Raw genomic sequence first — 19,883 nt, 5'->3', positions numbered from 1 at the left:
GGGGCTGGGCGGTGGGGTAGGTTGTTCCTAAGGTGGGAGGCGGCACCCGTGGCTGAGAAGGAGGCCTGAGAGCGACATGTCCCCGGCGGCTGAGGCACAGCGGCCCGTGGCGCTGTTTTTCTGAGTCCGGGGCGGCCTGGCGGCCGGCTGAGGACAAGACTCGGCGGAGGCTGCCCCCGCTGTGAAGGCCGCCATGCTAGGCGTTCGGGCGGTTGAGGGAGCCGCCGTGGCGCTCCTGCGACTGCTGCTTCTGCTGCTGCCGGCGCTCGGCGTGGTCCGCTTGGCGGGGGCCGGGCTGCCCGAGAGCGTGATTTGGGCCGTCAACGCGGGCGGGGAGGCGCATGTGGACGTGCACGGGATCCACTTCCGCAAGGACCCTTTGGAAGGCCGGGTGGGCCGAGGTGAGAGCCCCTCGGCCGAGCCGCGGGATCCCGGGCCTGCCGTGCCGGGCGCAGCGCGCCGAGGGCTGCGGGCCCCGAACCCCTTCCTCGACCCCGGGGCCACGTCTCTGGAGCGAAGTTTCTCTTTACAGTTTCCTCGGGGACCCGATCAGAGCCTAGAGACTGGCACTGGCTCGAAGCAACCAAGAGCCATCGAGGCAGAGAGTTGGCGAGAAGTTATATTTGGACCTCGCATCTTGTATTTTCTTAACCCCTCACCTCCAACCGCGCTGGGAAAGTAAAGTCGGGGGCGGCCTGTTGCCACCTCGAGGCCTCTAGGGTTTTTCGGTTTTCGCTGTTCCTGGCCTGATGGTTCTGCTCTCCAGTCAGTTTCTGGTAGATTTCTGCCGACCCAGAAATCGGCCGCTCTTTTTACCCTCTCTGCAGGAGCGGGGCTTGATTCTTAGCCAGAATGGAAAGGAATCTTCGAAGAGGATGGGCCAGGAAAGTTTGATGGTAGCCTCCTCCCCCGCCCTACCCCCTTTTGGAGCGGGGCATATGTGTGCTTAAAAGTAGAAGCTTTAAGGCCCTTCCCAGAGGGTGGTTATGTCGCCAGCCCTACTGCACATGGGGCTGGTGGTGTGTCAGTAGCGTAAGAATATTCTGCCTGTCTGTGCGGAGAGCCTACCCCTCAGTGGTCCTGAGAGGTGTGATTCCAGGTTATGGGAAAATTGCTTTTGGCTTAACTGATTGAGCAACAGTAGTTTTGCAAGAGCGGCACAGTTCTCAGCGTAAGAATTGCTGGCGGAGCTAGTTAAAAATACAAATTCTAGACCTGTGGATTAAACCCAGGTTTCTGCACCCCCTGGGGCTTCTGATGTAGGCCATCTGCACACCACTCTTTGGGAAAATCTAGACTTTGTTTCTTCTGTTCCTAGGATTGGAAAACAGGTTTAAGAAGGAAGTTCCCTGCTTCATGTGTTGGAAGGAGATTTTTGCTGTCGGCTGGGTTCAGAGGCTGCCAGCTTGGCAACAGGCCATCTCCAGAAAAGTAGGAAACAGACTTTCTCACTTTTTTCCACGATGCCAAGATTTGACTCTTGCCTTTCCTAAAAGTTTTAACTTGGTTCTTCCAACCAAATTAATTGCCCTGGCCTGCCTGGAATTTGTTGTATTGGGGGGAGTTTATTGCTTCCATAGACGTGGGGGTGTTGGGACACAGAGCAGTTTTCTAAAGCTCCACGTTTGTCTTCAGTTTAGCTCTGGAATTTATTTAGCCCTGGCATGTAGGTCTCAGTAGCCTGGGTTCAGCTGAGTCAGGGCCCTGGTCTTCAGCAGCCGTCACAGCAGCCAAAGGCTGCTTAATAGCAGGAGGTGGTTGTTATCTTCAGCCTGGACCCTTCCTCTTTCTTCATGGGTGTGGGCAGGGCGGAAGAAGCCCTTGAGGAAATTAGAGACCGTTTGTGGACTTCGCCTCTAGAGATAGCTGTGGTGAGGCCATGTACAGATGGTTCCTTTTCAATTAACAAATACCAGGCTTTTCATAGGTGACCTTATTCTCTTTGGTCCCTAGTGCAGAGGAGGGAGCTGAGACCACACAGGTATAGTCCCCAGCTACGCTACTTCCCTAATTCAGAAATCCTGGTTTTCATTTGCTGGTACCAGTGGATTTGGTGGGTTTTTTTTTTTGAGTCTTATCAGTAGTCAGCCAGGCTCTCTGTCCTTGGGTTACTGGGTCATAGTTGCAGTGCCTTTGGAAGAATTTATTGTAGCAGGTAAACGTGTGTGACTTACCATATTACCAAAGCCCTCAGTTCTGGAATCCTGGCTGGAACCCTGGCACTCTAAATGGAGGTTCCCTTCTCCACGCTGGTAGTCCACTTGGGTATGAATTGCAGCAGTGTTAATGGTTGAATGAGGGTGGAGGGTGGTTGTCAGCCTTTAGGTTGTAGCTTGAGCCAGCCAGTTGCAACGTTGCACTTGGAGGGCTCCTGAGAGCAGCATTTTGCTGGCTGTAGGTCGGGCTGAGAAGTGATTAGTCTTTCTCTCTCAGAAAGCAGCTCTTTAGATTCTTTCTGTGCAGGGGAGTCAGTACCATGAAGGGAAGTGCAGCTGCTCCTTCTGTTTGGATAAGGGTGTGCCAAGTATTTGGAGACCCTCGCCGCCCCCCACCGCTGCTAGCTGCTATTTACAATAATTTCTGTTGGAGCTGACCAACTTTATTTCTTTTCCACATGCCTGTGATGTTTCCAGCACCTGAGGAAAGTCCATTTTCGTGTTTAATGAATTCAGGTGTTTGTTGCCAAGTTAATCCAGATAAGAGTTTGGCCTGCTTTTGAACTTGCTGTCTCTCTATAGTGTCTTTGTAGTTTGGCGTTCTCGGAAACTGTGAGTGGCCCAAGGCACCTAGTGGGTTTTGCTTTCAAAGGCACTTCACATTGTGTATTGAATTTCATTTCTGCCTTGAGGATTGCTAGTGCTCGTAGAAGATGCTGACAGCCTGGGAAAGGCTTTTTTCAACCTGTGTGCTTCAGCAGACAGAGGTACCACTATGAAGAGTGATTCAGAAGCGCTCTGTGTGGGATTCTGGCATGCTCTGCATCCTAGGTTCTTCGTAACTTGCTCTCTGTGGGTTCTTCTTGACTCTGATGGAAAAGACTTGGTTATTTGGCCTGAGGGCATAGAGGTTGGCTCGCTTTTAGGAAAAAGGCTATTTCTTCTTCATAGAAAGATGCCCGCTAATTAATTGTATGGCCTTGATGAATTTGCGTTCCCTCTCTGAACCTTGTTTTCCTTCTTCATAAAACTTGTCATGCTTTAGGAATCAGTGACATGAGTCTGAAAATTCTCCTGTGCAGTAGGTTCAAGTGTCTGTCTTTTTCTTTGCTTGAAGATCTTTTACAAGGAATTACAAGTGGAGCAGAACATGGCTCTGGAGGGGAAAAAGCTGGCCAGGGCTCTGAGCCCATTGGATTACTAATTCTCTAGACCTAAGGAAGACCCTGCAGGGGCTTCCCTGGTGGCAGTGGTAAGGAATCTGCCTGCTAATGCAGGAGATGGAGGTTCGATTACTGGATCAGGAAGATCCCCTGGAGAAGGAAATGGCAACCCATTCCAATATTCTTGCCTGGGAAATTCCATGGACAGAGGAACCTGGTGGGCTACAGTCCATGAGGTTGCAAAAGATCCAGACAGGACTGAGCAATTAAAGAACAACAAAGAAGACTCTTCCCTTTTGGCTGGGGAAGGATTTGGCTTTGGGGAAATAAGAGCTTGAAAGATAATGTGAGAGAGACACTGCTACTTCTGATTTGCTTAAGGCCAAGGGATTTGTTTAAAATTTTCTTCCTAAACTGCTTCCTTGGTGGCTCAGACGGTTAAGAATCTGCCTGCAGTGGAGAGACTTGGGTTCGATCCCTGGGTTGGGAAGATCCCCTGGAGAAGGGAATGCAACCCACTCCAGTATTCTTGCCTGGAGAATCCCATGGACAGAGGAACGTGGCGGGCTACAGTCTGGGGTCACAAAGAGTCAGACATGACTGAATGACTAACACTTTCATATACTGCTACATAAGAGGCCAATTTCATTTGCAGGCCCTCCTAGGAGCAGTTCACTGGCAGAGAATTTAGGTAGATGATAGCCTGTTTTCCAGATGAAAAAACACCTAGAGACAACAGCATGTTCTACATCACACAGTAGGTAGCAGAGCCAGAATTCAGATCCAGGCCCATCTTCCCTGCAAACCTGGACTGAATTTTTTGGGTAGCCTGGTGACTCCATCGTCTAGAGCTAAGAAGCTATGGGCAGAGTGTGGACCCTCTGGTCCCCTTCCATCTTTGGTTAACTGTCCCACCTCTGTCGGGCTAACTCGAAATTTTAATTCCAGCTGCCGTTGTGTGCTCCCCATGTTCACTTCACTGTTACGGTAGCCATGAAGGCATAAAGGCTCAGAGGGGAAGTTGCTATTGTCTCTCTTGAGACTTGGGCAAATTCAGCTTTGCATGTGGCAAATTTCGTGGGTAAGCCACTTGGAAAAGCTTTTAAAGGTAATTCCAAGGTTGTTGAGTAGTTTTTTGCTCACACGGCTGAGTTTTCTTAGCTGTGAGACTGCCACAGATTATGTTACCGTCAGTGTCTCACTTTTTCCATGCTGGAAGGGGGGAGAATAGATTCTCCACACATGCATAAGATTTTCTGTGTCTCTGAAAAGCAAATTGAGTGACCATTCCAGATTTGTAAGGATCACGGTCCTTGTGAAAGAGGGAGATTCTTAGAACTCAGTTGGAAGAGGATTGGCAATCTTTACATCTTTATAGGTTTGTGGTCTGAGCCTGGGGGATGGATCTGGGGCAGTTGGCAGCGCATCCTTTGTAGAGCTACTCAGCACGCCCCCCGCCCCCCCCCCCCCCCCCCCGCCCCTTTGATTTTCAAGGAGAAATAGGAAGAAAAAATGTCTGGAGACAAAAGTGCAATGAGTTTCCTGTTCATTGTCTCATCAGTCCATCTGATCTGGCTGCTATTCACTTACAGGAACTGTTAACAGTTCTGTTTATTTTTCTGGAAGGCTTGACCTCAGCCACTGGATCTTCTAGTTACTCTTTTACCTCCTGTGGAGATAAAAGATCCTGTCTCTTGGAGTCTCGGAAGATAAAGCTGCCAGGGTGACAGCTCTCAAACATCACCCTGGGGATCCAGGTGCCAGATGTCTTCAGAGCCACCGTGTGAAATTGGAAGGTGGTCTTGACATCTTAGCTCCAAGACTCCTCCTCCCAGGTGGAGGAGAGACTAGGCCCGTGAACCAAAATCACTGCCAAGTCTGTGGTTTGGAAAGTAGATGGATAGCACTCTGGAAGGCATAGCTGTTCACCTCTGGGCCCTGAGTGTGGAATCATCTTTGAGGAAGGACCCGGCTTTCGTTTGTTGTGTGGGAGAAAGAAAAACATACACAGAGTCATCTTGTAAGACTGGGAGCAGGCTGAGGGCAGTAGAGGATTTTGGCTCTTCTGATACCCACCCACAAGTAAAACCTTTATTTTTACTCTGCCCTCTTCCTCATCTGTTTAAAATGGGAAAGGTGGCTCAGTGGTAAAAAATCAGCCCACCAGTGGAGAAGCAGGTTCAATCCCTGGGTTGGGAAGAGCCTCTGGAGGAGGAAATGGCAACCCACTCCAGTATTCTTACCTGGACAGAGAGGAGCCTGGCGGGCTAGAGTCCGTGGGGTTGCAAAGAGTCAGACACGACTGAGTGTCTGAGCACACGCATGCGTTCCTCATGTCTGAAATGGGGAAAATGGCTCCTTCTGGGCCTGGGAATCTGAGGCCAGAGGTGCGACGGGACCATGGACCATTTTCCTTCCCTGCTAGGACGGCTCTGGCCCTGTGGAGAGGGGTGTGTGACTTGACTGTGCTGCAGCCATCTCCTTTGTTGCCATTTCTTTGTTCAGTGGATCACACTGAGCGCGCTGATGAACGTGCCCAGGACAATGTTAGGTGCTGGGGATACAGCGGGAATCTTGTTTCTTCTTTCAGTTTGTCTGGGGGAATGTTGGAGACCACGGGTGAGGTTGAGTTCTGTGAGTCTGTGGAAAGTAAGGTGTTAGACCCAGAGGAAATTAGAGAGCATCACATCCTCTTTTTAACGACCTTGTTGCTTTTGACCAGCCCTGGAACTTTTTGAATGAAAACGTTGTAAAAAGCAACGAAAGCTTGTTTCTTATTTGCAGTAAAGACAATGAAGAATGACTTTGCTAACAGATATCCTGTTTTTTTACTTAGACTGAGCTCTTCCAAATGAGGGGAAAAAAATTCTTTGAATTTAATCATCTTGCAGTGTTCCTGGCCATCCCCCTGCTTTTACGAGGTTTCTCTGAAGCCCAGCAGCTGTGGGGCAGTGCTTTGTTGTAATAATGAGTTAGACTTGTTCCATTCCCACCACTCTGGATATAGCTGGGGAAAAGTAAATTTCACGAATGTTTGAAAGTTTTGCTGTGAGGGTGATGGGAGCTTGTTGGGGGTGATTTCTGTGTTGGTTTCTTTCATTTTACTCTTCCTTGGTAACAGCTACCTGACTCCTGCCTTTGTGGCTGGTCTCTTTGGAGCCAGGTGCAGTAGGGGAGGGTTATTAGCTTTGCCCAGGGAAACGCCCCTGGCCATTTTGGGGTCTCCACTCTGCTTTTGTGTTTGTTTGGCCTCTGATGTGGTTTCTCTTGTGTCTTTTGTCACCAGCCTCTGACTATGGCATGAAGCTGCCAATCCTGCGTTCCAACCCAGAGGACCAGATCCTGTATCAGACGGAGAGGTACAATGAGGAGACCTTTGGCTACGAAGTGCCCATCAAGGAGGAGGGGGACTACGTGCTGGTGCTGAAGTTTGCCGAGGTCTACTTTGCACAGTCCCAGCAGAAGGTGAGGCGGCTCAGGCCCCCACTTGACCCGTGGGACCTTGCCATTCTGGGAGAAAGCTCCCAGAGAATGTGGGTGCTTAGGAGGGGGGAATAACTGAAGTTTGAGGAAAAGCTGGGTTTTCTTTTTTAAGGTCACGCCACACAGCTTGTGGGATCTCAGTTCCCTAACCAAGGACTGAACCCCAGTGAAAGCCCAGAATCCTAACCACGAGGCCACCAGGAAACTCCCAAAGCTGGGTTCTTCTTGCCCAGCTGTATCCCGTAACTATGAGGCTGCATTTGCCTTGGGGTGACAGAAAGACCCTGATGCTGGGAAAAATTGAAGGCAGGAGGAGAAGGGGACGACAGAGGATAAGATGGTTGGATGGCATCACCAATGTGATGGACATGAATTTGAGCAAACTCCGGGAGTTGGTGATAGACAGGGAAGCCTGGCGTGCTGCAGTCCATGGGGTTGCAAAGAGTCAGACACGAGTGAGCGACTGAACTGAACTGACAGAAAGCAATGCCAGAATCCTAGATATTAGCAATTAACTAATCTTCCTAAGGTCCTCCTGGTTATAACCTCTCCCTTCTTGGTTGTCTGCACCTTCTTATTTTTCGCCGTGGTATTTTCCTGTTCCTTCTTCTGACTTGCCTTCTTTCCACCTTGAGCTTTCTGTTTGCACTCTTTGTTCCCAGTTAGCAACCTTGACAGTGAAGGAGTGTGCCTTTGGTTCGGCTCAGGTAGAGGTCTCTCGCCACCCTGAAGTCTATCCAGCCCTGCCTGTCATTTCTTGAATTACTTTTGAACCTGAAGCCCAGGCGGGTGCCTAATGTCCAGCTGCTGAAGGCGTGTGAAGCAGATGGTTTTTTGTTTGTTTGTTTTGGCTGTCTCGAGTGGCACAGAGAATGTGCCCTACCAGGGATCGAACCTACAACCTGTAGGTTAGAAGCGCAGAGCATTAACCACTGGACCCCCAGGGAAGTCTGAAGCAGGTGGTTTTGACGCTGTCTCCTTGTCTCATCTTGGCAGGTATTTGACGTGCGGTTGAACGGCCACGTGGTGGTGAAGGACCTGGATATCTTTGATCGCGTAGGGCACAGTACTGCCCACGATGAGATCATCCCGATGAGCATCCGGAAGGGGAAGCTGAGCGTCCAGGGCGAGGTGTCCACCTTCACAGGCAAACTCTACATCGAGTTTGTCAAGGTAATGCTCCCCCTCTGCCTCCTTGCAGCCGAGGACGAGCTCAAAAGGATGGGTGCCAGGGGCAGGGGGAAGCTGTTTGCTGCTGTGTGGGGGTGACCGCTGTTTCCCTTATTTTAGGGATACTATGACAACCCCAAAGTCTGTGCACTCTACATCATGGCTGGGACAGTGGATGGTAAGTTGTATTTCTGGTCTGCTTTTTAAAAAATTATTTATTTTTGGCTGTGTCGGCTCTTCATTGCGGTGCGGGGTTTTCTCTAGTTGCGGCAAGCAGAGGCTCCTCTATTGTGGTGAGGCTCCTCATTGTGCTGGCTTCTCTTTTATGGAGCACAGTCTCAGGTACTCAGGCTTCAGCAGTTGCAGCCCAGGTGGGCTCAGTAGCCGTGGCTCCTGGGCTCTTGGGCGCAGGCTCAGTAGCCATGGCGCAGGGGCTTAGTTGTTCCCCAGCACGTGGGATCTTCCTGGACCAGGGATCAAACCCATGTCTCCTGCATTGGCAGGTAGATTTCTCTACACTGAGCCACCTGGGAAGCTCCTCTGATCTGCTTTTTGACATGTGCTGAAGGATATGATTGAGGGAACCACTATACGTGGTTTAGCTGATCACTGTTTGGAAAACACTAACACTTAAAGCCTTAATATGAGGAACCCAGAGTCAGGTAGCCTGGGCTGAAGTGTAGCAAGCATAGTGCTAGCCCTAAGCTTTGCAGCAGGGTCTGTGTTCAAATCTTCCTGTCACCATTTAATCAGTGAATTAGTTTTAGACAAAAGTCCTTTTAACTGCTCTGTAAATTGGGACTACGGGTGTGCCCTGACCCTTGTAGTCATTTGGAATTGCCTAAACCTCACCCTTATTCTGTTTCTTTGACATCTATGAATGAGGTGCAGGGCAGGTAGGTAGAAAGAAGAAAAAGGCAGAGGAAGGGCCCTGAGTGTTTGGTGTGCTCTAAGAGCACAGTGTCTCTGGGCTGCACTGAGCAGAAGTTCACTTAATGTCTCCTTGTTCCTGGGATCCAGCTGAAAAGTGCATCTCTTTCTTGGTGTTGAAGGTCCTGGCTGCCAGCTTTCCCAGGCTGGTTTTTGCCGAGAAGGCGTCTGTCTCAGTGACTTTGCTCCCCCATCCCACCTCCACACCTTTCCCCACCTCTTCTGGAGGCACATCCCAGAGGATGTCTTACTCCCAGACTGATGGGTAAAACAGAATCCCTTGGGAGGGGACAGTGACCAGAGCGGGAGGGTGTGCAGAGAACCCAGAACTCCATGGATGATCAGCTTTTCCTCGGTTGCTGTGTGCATCAGAAGGGAATGTGGGGTTGGAGGAGGGAGCAAAGATTTGAAAAGGTTAAGCTTGGGGTGTTGGGTCAATGTCCTCATCCAGTCTGGTTCTCTCCAGGCTTTAAAGAAGTAGGACAGGGAAGGGAGACAGGAAGCCTCTCAGGGTGCAAGACTTCTACTCCGTTTTAGTTAAATCTCAGAAAGACCCATGTTTGCAGCGATCTGCTCTTCTCCAGGCTGAAGCTGGGGCTGCTCCTTCCTGTGGATCCTGCTTTAGGTCATAGGGTCTCTTGTGGCTCATTTACTTCCCTTAAGGGCCTCATTTAAATGCTGTGAGTCTTACTTAAAAGGTGTTCTTGTTCTCGTGTCAGATGTACCAAAGCTGCAGCCTCATCCAGGACTGGAAAAGAAAGAAGAGGAGGAGGAGGAAGAAGAATACGATGAAGGGTCTAATCTCAAGAGACAGACCAATAAGAACCGAGTGCAGTCGGGCCCCCGCACGCCCAACCCCTACGCCTCGGACAACAGCAGCCTCATGTTTCCCATCCTGGTGGCCTTCGGAGTCTTCATTCCAACCCTCTTCTGCCTCTGCCGGTTGTGAGAACCAATCACCATCCTGAACAGGTGGAGGAGTGTGGGAAAGAAACCGAACGTGTTGGTTTGGGTTTCTGTATTTTTTATAGTGATTAACAAAAGCAAATGAGAAAACACACACACACACACACACACACACACACACACACACACACAATTAAAGGAGATGAAAAGAGGCAGAGTGACTAGAGAGCAGCCCTCGTCCACCACCTGGTCCCAGACCTGCTCTAGTCCTCGTCCTCTCCCTGGGGCAGCCCCCAGCTATCTCTTTCCTCCCTAGGGTGTGTAGGGTAAACTGGATCCCACCTGGCCAAGGGTCTTCGTCCAGTGGAAGGGACTCTGAACTCAGAGCCGACCTGGTTCCTTTTTTTTAGGTTAGAAATTAACAGCAGGGAAATACAATCTTCTTACTCCAGAAGACCAGCGCTGGGAGTTGGGTATGTTCTGAAGTGACGTCCAGAGAAGTTTTCAGACCTGGGATTCCAAGTGGGTGTGCGGTCTGTGTGTGTGTGTGTGTGTGTGTGTGTGTGTGTGTGTGAAGGTGTATAATTTGTATGATAAGACAAAAACGGAAGGGGGATTCAAAAGAAGAAAAGTTGATACTTCCTTACACGGAAGCCTGTCTGGTTTTAGCCCAGTGACGGTTCCACCTTAAGTGTTTGAGCTTTGTCATCGCTTGTCTCCCTGACACGCGCCAGTTAGAGGACTGTCTGGTATCCAAGACGATTCGTTTCTATCAGGTCCTCGAGTTGCCTATGACTTCTTACCACAGCAGATCATTTTGATTTCAGTGCCTGTTGGGGACTTGGTTTCCTCTCTCTCTCTTATTTTTCTGAATCTTGCTCATTTGGAAATCTCTTCTCGCTCTCTCTCAACCATCCTGCTAAGTTATTGCCAAGAAGGGAAGGAGACATTGGGGATCTGGAGTTCCCTCTGCTTGAATGTCTTCTCCTCCACCACCTCACCTTACTGGTACCTCCCTCCCTGGATCTCTGAGCCAGCAGCCAGGAGGACCTGACCGAGCAGCTCTGTTACTGGCCCCTTTGTAGGGGCTCGCTGCCAGGGGACACAGAGGCTTTCCAGCCTGCAGATACAGAACACTTGACCTTAAAAGTCTCTTCTAGTCTTTGGATTGGAAAAGGCTTACGTTAGCATAACTTAAGAGCAACCTCAGAGACCTGAGCCCTACTAAGTGACTGACCACTGTTGAGAGTATCTAGTATCCGACGTTCATTGATTCCCTCCTCATCCTACGTCACGGTTCAGCCAGTTTTGGTTTAAGGCTAGAGCTGCCCAAGGAGCTAGACTGATTGTATCTGGCCCAGTGACGCCTCTCACTGACCTTACGAGTGCGCCCTTATGACCTTTCATTTCCCTGTCCAGGTCGCTGCCAAGTTCTTGGTGTGATGGGGCAGGAAGGCTACCAGGCAGCCCTAGTCCTGGCAGCCCCGGATATGTCTGTCTTGAATTCCCTGTGAAAATTTTCTGCGGGAAGTGAGGCTCCCTGTTGCCCTCCTTTCTGATCCCAGTCATCCTTTTCCCCATTAGGGGAGCAGTGAGCTGGGACCCAGCCAAGCTACAAGGAGTTTTGTGGCTGGAGAGCCGCAGGATGAACTGCTGCTGGGGCTGGAACAGCACAGACTCTCAGGCCAGGCCCATCTTTAGAACCTGTTGAATTTTGAGTTTGTCTGGTTTCCAAGAGCTCTGCGTATTTGAACTGCTAGTTTTGGGACAAAAGAAGTAGCCCCTGGGCTCCCGTCCTGGGTTTGGGTTCTGACCGAAATTACTCCAGGTCCTCCTTTTAGTCCTTCGAGAGAGTCAAAGCCCTTCATTTCAGCTGCGACTTAGACGTCCGTGCTCAGGCAAGAGTCAGGCAGCTGGGTCGCTGCGGCCTGAAGCTATGACTAGAGGCGCACTTGGAGTGCGTCACAAAGCCTCCTGCGTTTCGGGGGGACGTCCTGAAGCCTCTGTCCTGGGGACCGCCTGCCTGGGGCAGTGGGCGTCCTGACGGTGGCTTGGATTCCCGTCCCAACCCCGCTCTCCTGAGGCCACTGCCCACGGGGTAAACAGGATGCGGGAGGGCTTGCGGCCGCCATCTTGCCTTGTCCATTCGTTTGCTGGGCCTCTCCGAGGAAGGAGGCTCCCCGCCTCCTCACCTCAACCCTTCCCTCCAGTGACTCAGAGTCTCAGAAGGAAACCCTGACTCCTGGGGCCATTTCCTCACGGTACTGTAAGCCAAGCAGCCTCGCTTCTGCCTCTGTTTCCCAGCCCACCCTTTCCCTGAGCTCAAGGACAGGGATGGGCGCTTTCCTCTTTGGTTGTGTCTGAAAGGAAGGAACAGCTTTCTGTGGCTCATAAAAGCTAAAGGGGAAGTGAGGAAACAGGAAGAAGTATGGCGGGGGCGGGGGTCAAGTCCCCTGTAGCCAAGCCCACCCAGCTCTCAGAGCCGCCCAGGGCTGGTCACGGTTGGCTTGGGATGCTGAACTTGAAAGCTTTTTGGTTTGTTTGTTTGTTTGTTTTGCTCCTTCAAGATGTTATAGGTACATGAAGTTTAGGTTAAAGGGGTGGGAATGGGGTACTGTTTATTTTTATTTTTTGTTTAGTGCGTGTCAAGAATTACTCTGTTGTTTATCCTTTGCTCTTTGCACTGTTTGTCCCCGCGTCTGTGTCTTGAGCTGGTGCTAGGGCTGAGAGTCTGCGGCGGTAGGGGAGTTGCTGGCTAGGGCTGGGGAGGTGAGAAGTCAGGCCCATTAGAGGTGGGAAAGGAAAGGCCTCGACTTTTCTCTAGGAGATCCACCCTCTGTCCGAGCTTCTGAGATCCTCCTCAGCCCAGCTGGCCAGAGCCAAGAGCAAACGCTAACTGAGATGAAACTCCTGGTGCCCGAAGTGTGGCTCAGGTCCAGTTTCCAGTTGGACAGGGCACAGATGTCCGTGGGAGGTGGGCTGAGCCTGCAGTGTCGCCCTGATTGGGGTCAGGGACCAGCTGGCCTCCAATCAGACTTTTAGGGGGCTTCACTCAACGCTGATGGGAACATCATGCCAGGAAACAATCTGTGGGACCCATGTACCCTAAACCAAATATGTTGTTCTGGGGGGAAGAAAAAGAAAAAACCTGTATGACCGAGAAGAAGCTGCTCAATGTTTACCTTGCGTTTCGGTGACTTGAAAGATGGTTCTCTTTGTTTCGGTGGTATTAGACTCGCAGGAGGACCACAGGGCCTGCAGGCCCACCTGTCGTCGCTTGGAGAGTGTGATCTTGTTTTCCCATTCCCACCATTTGCCTAAGAGATACTGGCCTGAAATTGGAGGATCATATTAGAAGTCACTTAGGCTTTGAAGAGATGGGGTAAAGTGTTTGAGTTACGTTAACTGCCCCCTTTCTGTTCCTGGGGACTGTTTAATCCAGTTTTAGAATCGCATTGTGACTTCTTTTCTTTTTGGAGAAGCTTCTGTTTTTAAGGAATTTCTCACCCTTCACATCCTGCTTCTGCCCTCTCCTGGGAAGGCCTGGCCGTGGCTTTTAGGATCTGAGTTGAACTTCGGAAAGCATCAGCAGTATTTTCCCTTTCCTAGCACTTACGCTCCACTCCCTAGAAATGGGCTCACCTTGGGAAGCCCAGGGGGAGAATCAGCAGTTCTCCATCCTCCCTGGGGGTTGGGGAAGGACCCACCTGGTCAGCACAGTGCCTTTTCCTCTCCTGCTCTGAGCCAGGATGGGTGTTCCCACGAGATTCAGGTCTGGGCAGGAGGTCCCACTGTTCCTGCTGTGGGGCTGCCTCCCCGTCCCTTCCCTCCCTTCCCCTTTGCTGGCCGGCTCTGACCTAGTCCAGGTGTCTTCTTGCCTCGGGGAGCCTTAATGGCATCAAGTGGCAACATATAATGCTGTGCTCCACGCCTCTCCAGAAAGACTTAGAAGAGCAGATGAGCTTTCCAGAATGAGAGACTAATAAGAGATACTTCTGTGTCACAAAAACAAGGTGGGAGGGAGGGAAAGCTTAGGGCCTCCTTCTGCTGTGACCCTGGGAAAGGAGCCTAAGGGATGGTGCAGAAGTAGAACCAGAGACACCCGGGATCCATTCAGAAACCAGAGAAGGAATGTGCTCTTCTGTGGGAAGAGATGAGTAGGGATGAAAGAGCTCTAAGAAAATTGCAAAGAAGCCTTAACGTTCAAGCTTCAGGGAGATCAGAGTTGTTTCTCCCTTTCAGTCCGAGCTAGGGCTCCTTCTGTATTTAGACCTCTCCTGGGGCAAGAGGGCTAGATTTCCTCGATCTGTTACAAGACTAGGTTGGCACCAGTGGGTCCACTGCCCAGAGCGGGTGGTTTCTTCTGTTAACGTGGGTGGCTCACTGCTGATCTGGTGTGTCCTTGCCTAGCAGCCTTTAGCTAGATGGCTTTCAGCTGCCAGACCATTTGGATAAGGGCAGGCAATTTGGGGCCTGGCCGGGTTGGCAGGGAAAGAACAAGATAGATCTCTTAGGACGGGTTCCCCGCTCCTGCCCCCGCCCCCTAGGAGTATAAAAACAAGGAGCCAGGATGGTGCTGGCAGCCAGGGAAACAGTAGTGCCTGTTGGAGTTGGCAGAGAGGCCCTTGGCACCTCTTGCATCCAGGCAGTCTTGTGAGACGAGGGAACGCAGCACCAGGAAAAGCAGGACTCCATTCTCACCTCTATTTTGAGCTTCAGGCCTTTATTTCAGTACGAGGAAAAACAACAACAATCTGAAGTGCGCTTTCCGTCCTTTCAAAGGACAACTGTCACGAAAAGAGGGCTGAGTTGCCAGGTGGGAGAGGGGAGTTGGCAGGGCCAGGCGGGAGGACAGATCCGGGAGTGAGACACCCTTGACTCCTCTCTTCCCTGGTGCGTCGTGATCCAGGGAATGAAAAGAAATTGGACCCTGGATCAGTCCCCTCCGAGGATTTTCCTTCCCCCAAGCTCTCCCACGCTTGGACCAGCTGTCCCTTCAGAGCTCAGGGCAGCCTCTTCAACCGTCATTGGCCTAAGCTGGGCTTGTCAGGACACCAGCCTGCCCTTCTTGGTCGGTCGATTCTGTACTAAGTGCTGGAGCCAGTGTCTGGTTCATGGTAGCCCTTGTAGCTCCTATTCTAAATGCCCATCCTCTCCCTGCGGAGGCCAAACCTGCTCTGTCTGTAGCCACAACACACATTTATAGCGACACAGCGGGGTGTGACTGAGGAGCTTTGAACCTGGCTGGCCCGGGAAAGCTGCCGGGGTGCACAGAGCTGTCTTGGGGTGTCTCCATCTGCCCCTACCCCTCCCATGCCCCAACCCAACTCCCACCAAAAAGTGGAAAAAAAAAAATCAGGATGTTTTTCACTGTCCATTGCTTTGTGTTTTAATAAACAATTTGCAGTGACACTCTGTGTTGGGATTGAGTTTGAACTTGATCGCAAAGAAGTGAGGTGGAGACCCAGGGGTTCTTTTGGCTGCAAAGAGTTCTCCTGTGATGTGTCAGGGAGCTTTCTTTTCTCTTCACCAGGATGTTTGGCTAAGGGAACGAAGTTTTGTAAAATGCCGCTGGGCCTTTTCAACTGGCAGCAGCTCTCTCAAGGAAGAATAAACAATTATTTTGTTTTGTTTCCACTTTCACTGGAACACCAGGCTGGGACTCTCACTTCCAAGACACACTGAGCCCGTTGCTTCCTCCCCTCCAGTTTTCCCCTCAGCTTCCACAGTACCCCGTGGACAGACTCAGCCGTGAGACAGTTTTCTCTGCTCTCTCCTCTTCTGGTGTGCTGTCAGTGTCGACAAGCTCAGAAAAACTTCAGAAATTTACCCCAGACTAGCCAGTAAATGGTCAAGCCAGGATTCAAACCCAGTCTGTCTGGCTGCAAAGCCCATGATCTTGCTAAGGCTATAGGAGTAATAGTTACAGATACCTTTGACTGAGCCTTTGAAATGGGCCTGGCAGAAGGCCCAGCACTTCCACAGATGTTAATCTGTTTAATCTTTAACAAACGAGTTGGTATTCACCTTTAAGAGGTGAAGTGACTTGCCGAAGGTCACAAAGCCAGCAAAAGGCAGGGCTGAGGTTTTACACCAAGACTCTCGCTCTTGACCATGACTCTCCGGCTTTCCATAACACCCCTCGCCCCCGCCCACCCCTGACGCCATGTTCTGTGATTCTCCAAGCAGGAACCGAGGCTGCTGGTACGGGGAGAGGGAGGGAGAGCGTTGCCTGCTTCTCCTCAGTTATCCTTTGAAGGGCAGAATTCAGCGCTCGGCTCCAAGAATGAAACCTCTGTTGATGGAGTCTGTTCTCGGGGCTCAAATAAGCCAGGAGGCCCACAGAGCCTCATTCTTAGCTTGAGCCCACCCATAACTAGAGTTCTTGACTAATTTAGACTTGGCTGTTACTATTTCAAGTAGCTTCGCGTGAGCTGCCAAATGGGGAAGAGACCTGAAGAAGCCCTACTCTAGGGACTCTCAGAGAGGGAAATTGTCTGACAGAAGGTCTTGGGCCAAGTGCCGGGGGTTGGGTTAAACCACTCTTGGGTCCAGATCTTAATCTTGCTAAGGAAATCAGGCTCCCGGTTGGCTGGAGCCGATGTGTCGGACCTTTCTCCATACTTAGTACCCCACGCCCCTCCACCGCCCCCATAGAGGAAGAAAGAAAGAGTTTTTCCAACATTTACTGGCATGCCTGTTGCCATAGCAATGGTGAGAGGTCAAGGCAGAACAGAGGCGAAGCACGGAGGTCTGGAGCAGGCGGCCTCTGCTCTCTAGCAACCGGAAATGGTAGGCACCTCACCGCATTTATTTGACCCGAGAGTCTTAGTTTTGTTTGTTGTTAACCACTTAACATTAGTGAAAAACAATCCCACTTGTTTTTTGGCTTGGGCCTTAAGACTCCTCCTCCTGGGTTTTCTTTTATTTTTTGGCCATGAGGTATGTGGGATCTTAGTTCCCTGACCAGGGTTTGAGCCTGAGCCCCTTGCCTTGGAAGTGCCGAGTCTTAACCACTGGATCTCCAGGGAAGCCCCTCTCCTGGGTTTTCTCATGGCTTCTGCTTGACCTCCCATCTGTTGCTTCCGTAAGCCTTGGTCCCCGACGCGCCTCCTTTCTGTGCTGACTTGACTGTTCTCTCAGTCATTGCACTGCGCTCGCCCACCCAGCTCCATGGCTTCTCCCTGCCCAGGGTGCCTGCCTTCAGCAGAGGGGTTGTGGAGAAAGTGGGCGCTTAAATGTATTGCCATAGCGACTGTTCATGAGACACTCTCCCTGGCGCCAGCACAGCGCTTTTCGTTGCTGTTTTCATCTCCTCTCAACCCCAGGAAAGACCAGTCACTGGCCTGACGTGTAAATAAGAAAACAAAGGCTCAAAGGGCATATGTGACCTACCCTGTGTTCTTTTAACATCATGATGTATTACTTTTTTTTTTTTTGAGATGGAGTTTATTGTTAAAATTTTTTTTTATTTTTTAAATTATGAAAGTATGAAAACATTTATAGGAAACTTGGAAAATACAGAACAAGATTACATATCGTTCTATATATTACAATTATCTTTTTAAGTAGATAAATTTAAGATTTTTAGTTGGTGTTTCAATATCAAACTCAGAAATTAATCGAATGAATATACAGAGAAGTAGAAGGATATAGTAGACCTGGAGAGCACTGTGAACCAGTTCCACATAATTGAGATTTTATACAGTATTCAAGTTCCCATAGACTGTAAACCAGGATACACTGGAACACATCCAGGGACATAAAACATGATGTACTATTTTTAAGAAGGAACCTTTTGAGGGTAGATAACTGAGAAAGCTCGGGGTTGGTTACACAGAGGTTTATTATATTATTCTTTCTCTGAAAAAGAAACGTAACCTTTTAAGGCTTAGTGATACAAAGTGCAAAAGCACATTTAAAAATTTTATATGTGGTCCAGGATGTAAAAAAGATTCATCTGTCTTAGCCCTACCTGTTTAATCCCTAGAGGATAATACACATGTTTATATTTGGTTTGGATCTTCCATTTTATATGTATTTATATATATTTATATGTACATATACAGTCCATGGAGTCACAAAAAGTCGGACACGACTGAGGTGACTGAACACGCATGCATACACATACTTACATATGTATTTATTTTGCACATGTGCAAATGTGCCTTTAGAATTCCATTAAGGAATTACTGAAAACAGTATATGCAAATAGTATATGGTTAAGACTCCTTAGTTCCACTGCAGGGACTGCAGGTTTGATCCCTGGTTGGGAAACTAAGATCCTGTGTGCCATGTGGTACAGCCAAAACAAAAACCAAAATCAATATATGCACTTAAAATGTTGAAATTTCTGCCCTCAAGAAGACTACACAAATGTCTGCCCACCAGTCTAATGCTGTATGACTTTGGAATATGCCATGAATCATTTTTGGAAGCAGGTGGGATAAAAGTAATAAATGAATACTTAAAGAGCCCTTGGCCAGGGAGAGAAGTGACTTGGGTACTAGAGAAATTACTAGTTCTCAGTTTCCCAGACCACAAGGCCCGCCTGCAGTCCCAGCCACGACCTGCGGATTCAATGGATGCCACCTCAGGGAGGCAGCAGGAAGGAGGACTGGACTTCACTGTCTCAGCAGAAAAAAGCCCTGTGATGTCCTGCTTACCTTGGCTGCACCAGCTCTGGGCCCCACCTGCCTGGCCTGATTTGAGGCTGACTGCCTGGTAACTCTGAGACTGTCCTGGAAAACAGCCACTGGCATACCTCTCACAGGGAAGAAACTAACCCGCTGAAGGAGAGGGACCTGAAGAGGACTGAGTCGGGACGAAAGGGAGGTCAGCCTCTCTACTCCTGTCTTCCCACGTTCTGGCCCTGGCAGACACGGGGGCTGTTGTTTAATGCAATAAATCTCTATTTTCCTTTTTCCACCAAACGGAATGAGAAGACGTACTTTTCAAAAAACACTTTTTATTTAAGAGCCTTTTGACATACCTTAGGAAGATTTGGTGAGGAGAGGCTGATTGGAGTTTACAGCCCTGATTTTTCCAACTCCTTTTTAAAAAGGAATAATTACAGATATCTTTTCTTTCTTTTTGGGGTGCTTGCTATTCTCCTAAAGACAAAATCTTTTTAACCACAGTTTACAGATAGTGATCAGAAAGAGTACAGGCCTCAGCTCCCATATATGGCAGTATTTATTTAAATTTCTTTTTGAACAGAAAAAAGTGATCCAGTCTGAGGTAGCTTTCAAGTTTTCAAGAGATAATAAGGCTACTCTGACTTAGAATCTACCTTCCAGACACAGATCCAAAGTTATTTATTTATTTCAAAGTAAATAAGCAGCCCATGATCCTGTGCTTGTTGATAAAATAGCATAGAAGCAGCTCAAGAGTGTTGAAAGAGAATATATCCCCCTTCAGTCCCTTCTAATACTCTGCTCCCCAATGGGAACCTCACTTAATACATTATATCCAAACCCCTTCCATTGCAGTCACATACAAATACTCATGTACTTTTAAATTTTAAGTGAATGGGATTACATGCTTTGTCCACCTCCCCCCACAAACTATCTTTGAGGGCTCTCCATGCTAGTACATGGAAACGGATCTCATTCTTTTTAACAGCTGCAGGACATGAATAGATGCAACTGTAACTTACTGTAACTTCTCAGTATTAGAATGGTCCCTCATCTTTGTGAATACATATCAGCTAAATTCCTGGATGTGGAATTGCAAATAAAGTGGTCAACACGCTTGTCATCATCCCTAAAAGGAGAAAAGCCGGGATCCAGGTAACTCGAGTTCTGGTCCTCCGAGAACAAAGAGTCATGGAGCAAGTGATTGTGGGAAGTGGCTGTGTGCTCACCCCCGCCCCACCCATCACCATCTTACTGATTCACGACCAGGTAGCACATTAACATTTCAGGAAATTCTCTAGTAGGTACTTACGGCTGAGTAGTTTGAAAAGAATTATTTGCAAAGGGAAAGAGCTTAATTCTCTGTACACATCTTAAAATTCCCTGAACAGTTTGAGACGTCCCACCCAGGGTGGGGGGAAGAGGTGGGGGTGGGTAAT

The 19,883-nt window shown here is 49.4% G+C and overlaps 1 protein-coding gene across 1 annotated transcript; it reads left to right on the top strand.

Moving 5' to 3' along the window:
* MLEC (malectin) lies at nt 27-15,220 on the top strand. Its single transcript, XM_005691571.3, has 5 exons — nt 27-401; nt 6,606-6,784; nt 7,799-7,975; nt 8,093-8,150; nt 9,622-15,220. The coding sequence occupies exons 1-5, from the start codon at nt 194-196 to the stop codon at nt 9,849-9,851; spliced, it is 852 nt and encodes a 283-aa protein (XP_005691628.1). The 5' UTR covers nt 27-193; the 3' UTR covers nt 9,852-15,220.

This window comes from Capra hircus, chromosome 17, assembly GCF_001704415.2.
Source record: "Capra hircus breed San Clemente chromosome 17, ASM170441v1, whole genome shotgun sequence".
Lineage (NCBI taxonomy): Eukaryota > Metazoa > Chordata > Mammalia > Artiodactyla > Bovidae > Capra > Capra hircus.
Note: the sequence above shows the minus strand (reverse complement) of the source record. Positions and strands in the feature narration are given on the sequence as shown.

Excerpts from the sequence above, each read along its gene's own strand:
- MLEC (XM_005691571.3), top strand. The coding sequence starts at position 194 with ATGCTAGGCGTTCGGGCGGTTGAGGGAGCCGCCGTGGCGCTCCTGCGA. Across the intron at positions 7,976-8,092 it reads TCTACATCGAGTTTGTCAAG|GGATACTATGACAACCCCAA; the intron begins GTAATGCTCCCC and ends CCCTTATTTTAG. Across the intron at positions 8,151-9,621 it reads CATGGCTGGGACAGTGGATG|ATGTACCAAAGCTGCAGCCT; the intron begins GTAAGTTGTATT and ends TTCTCGTGTCAG.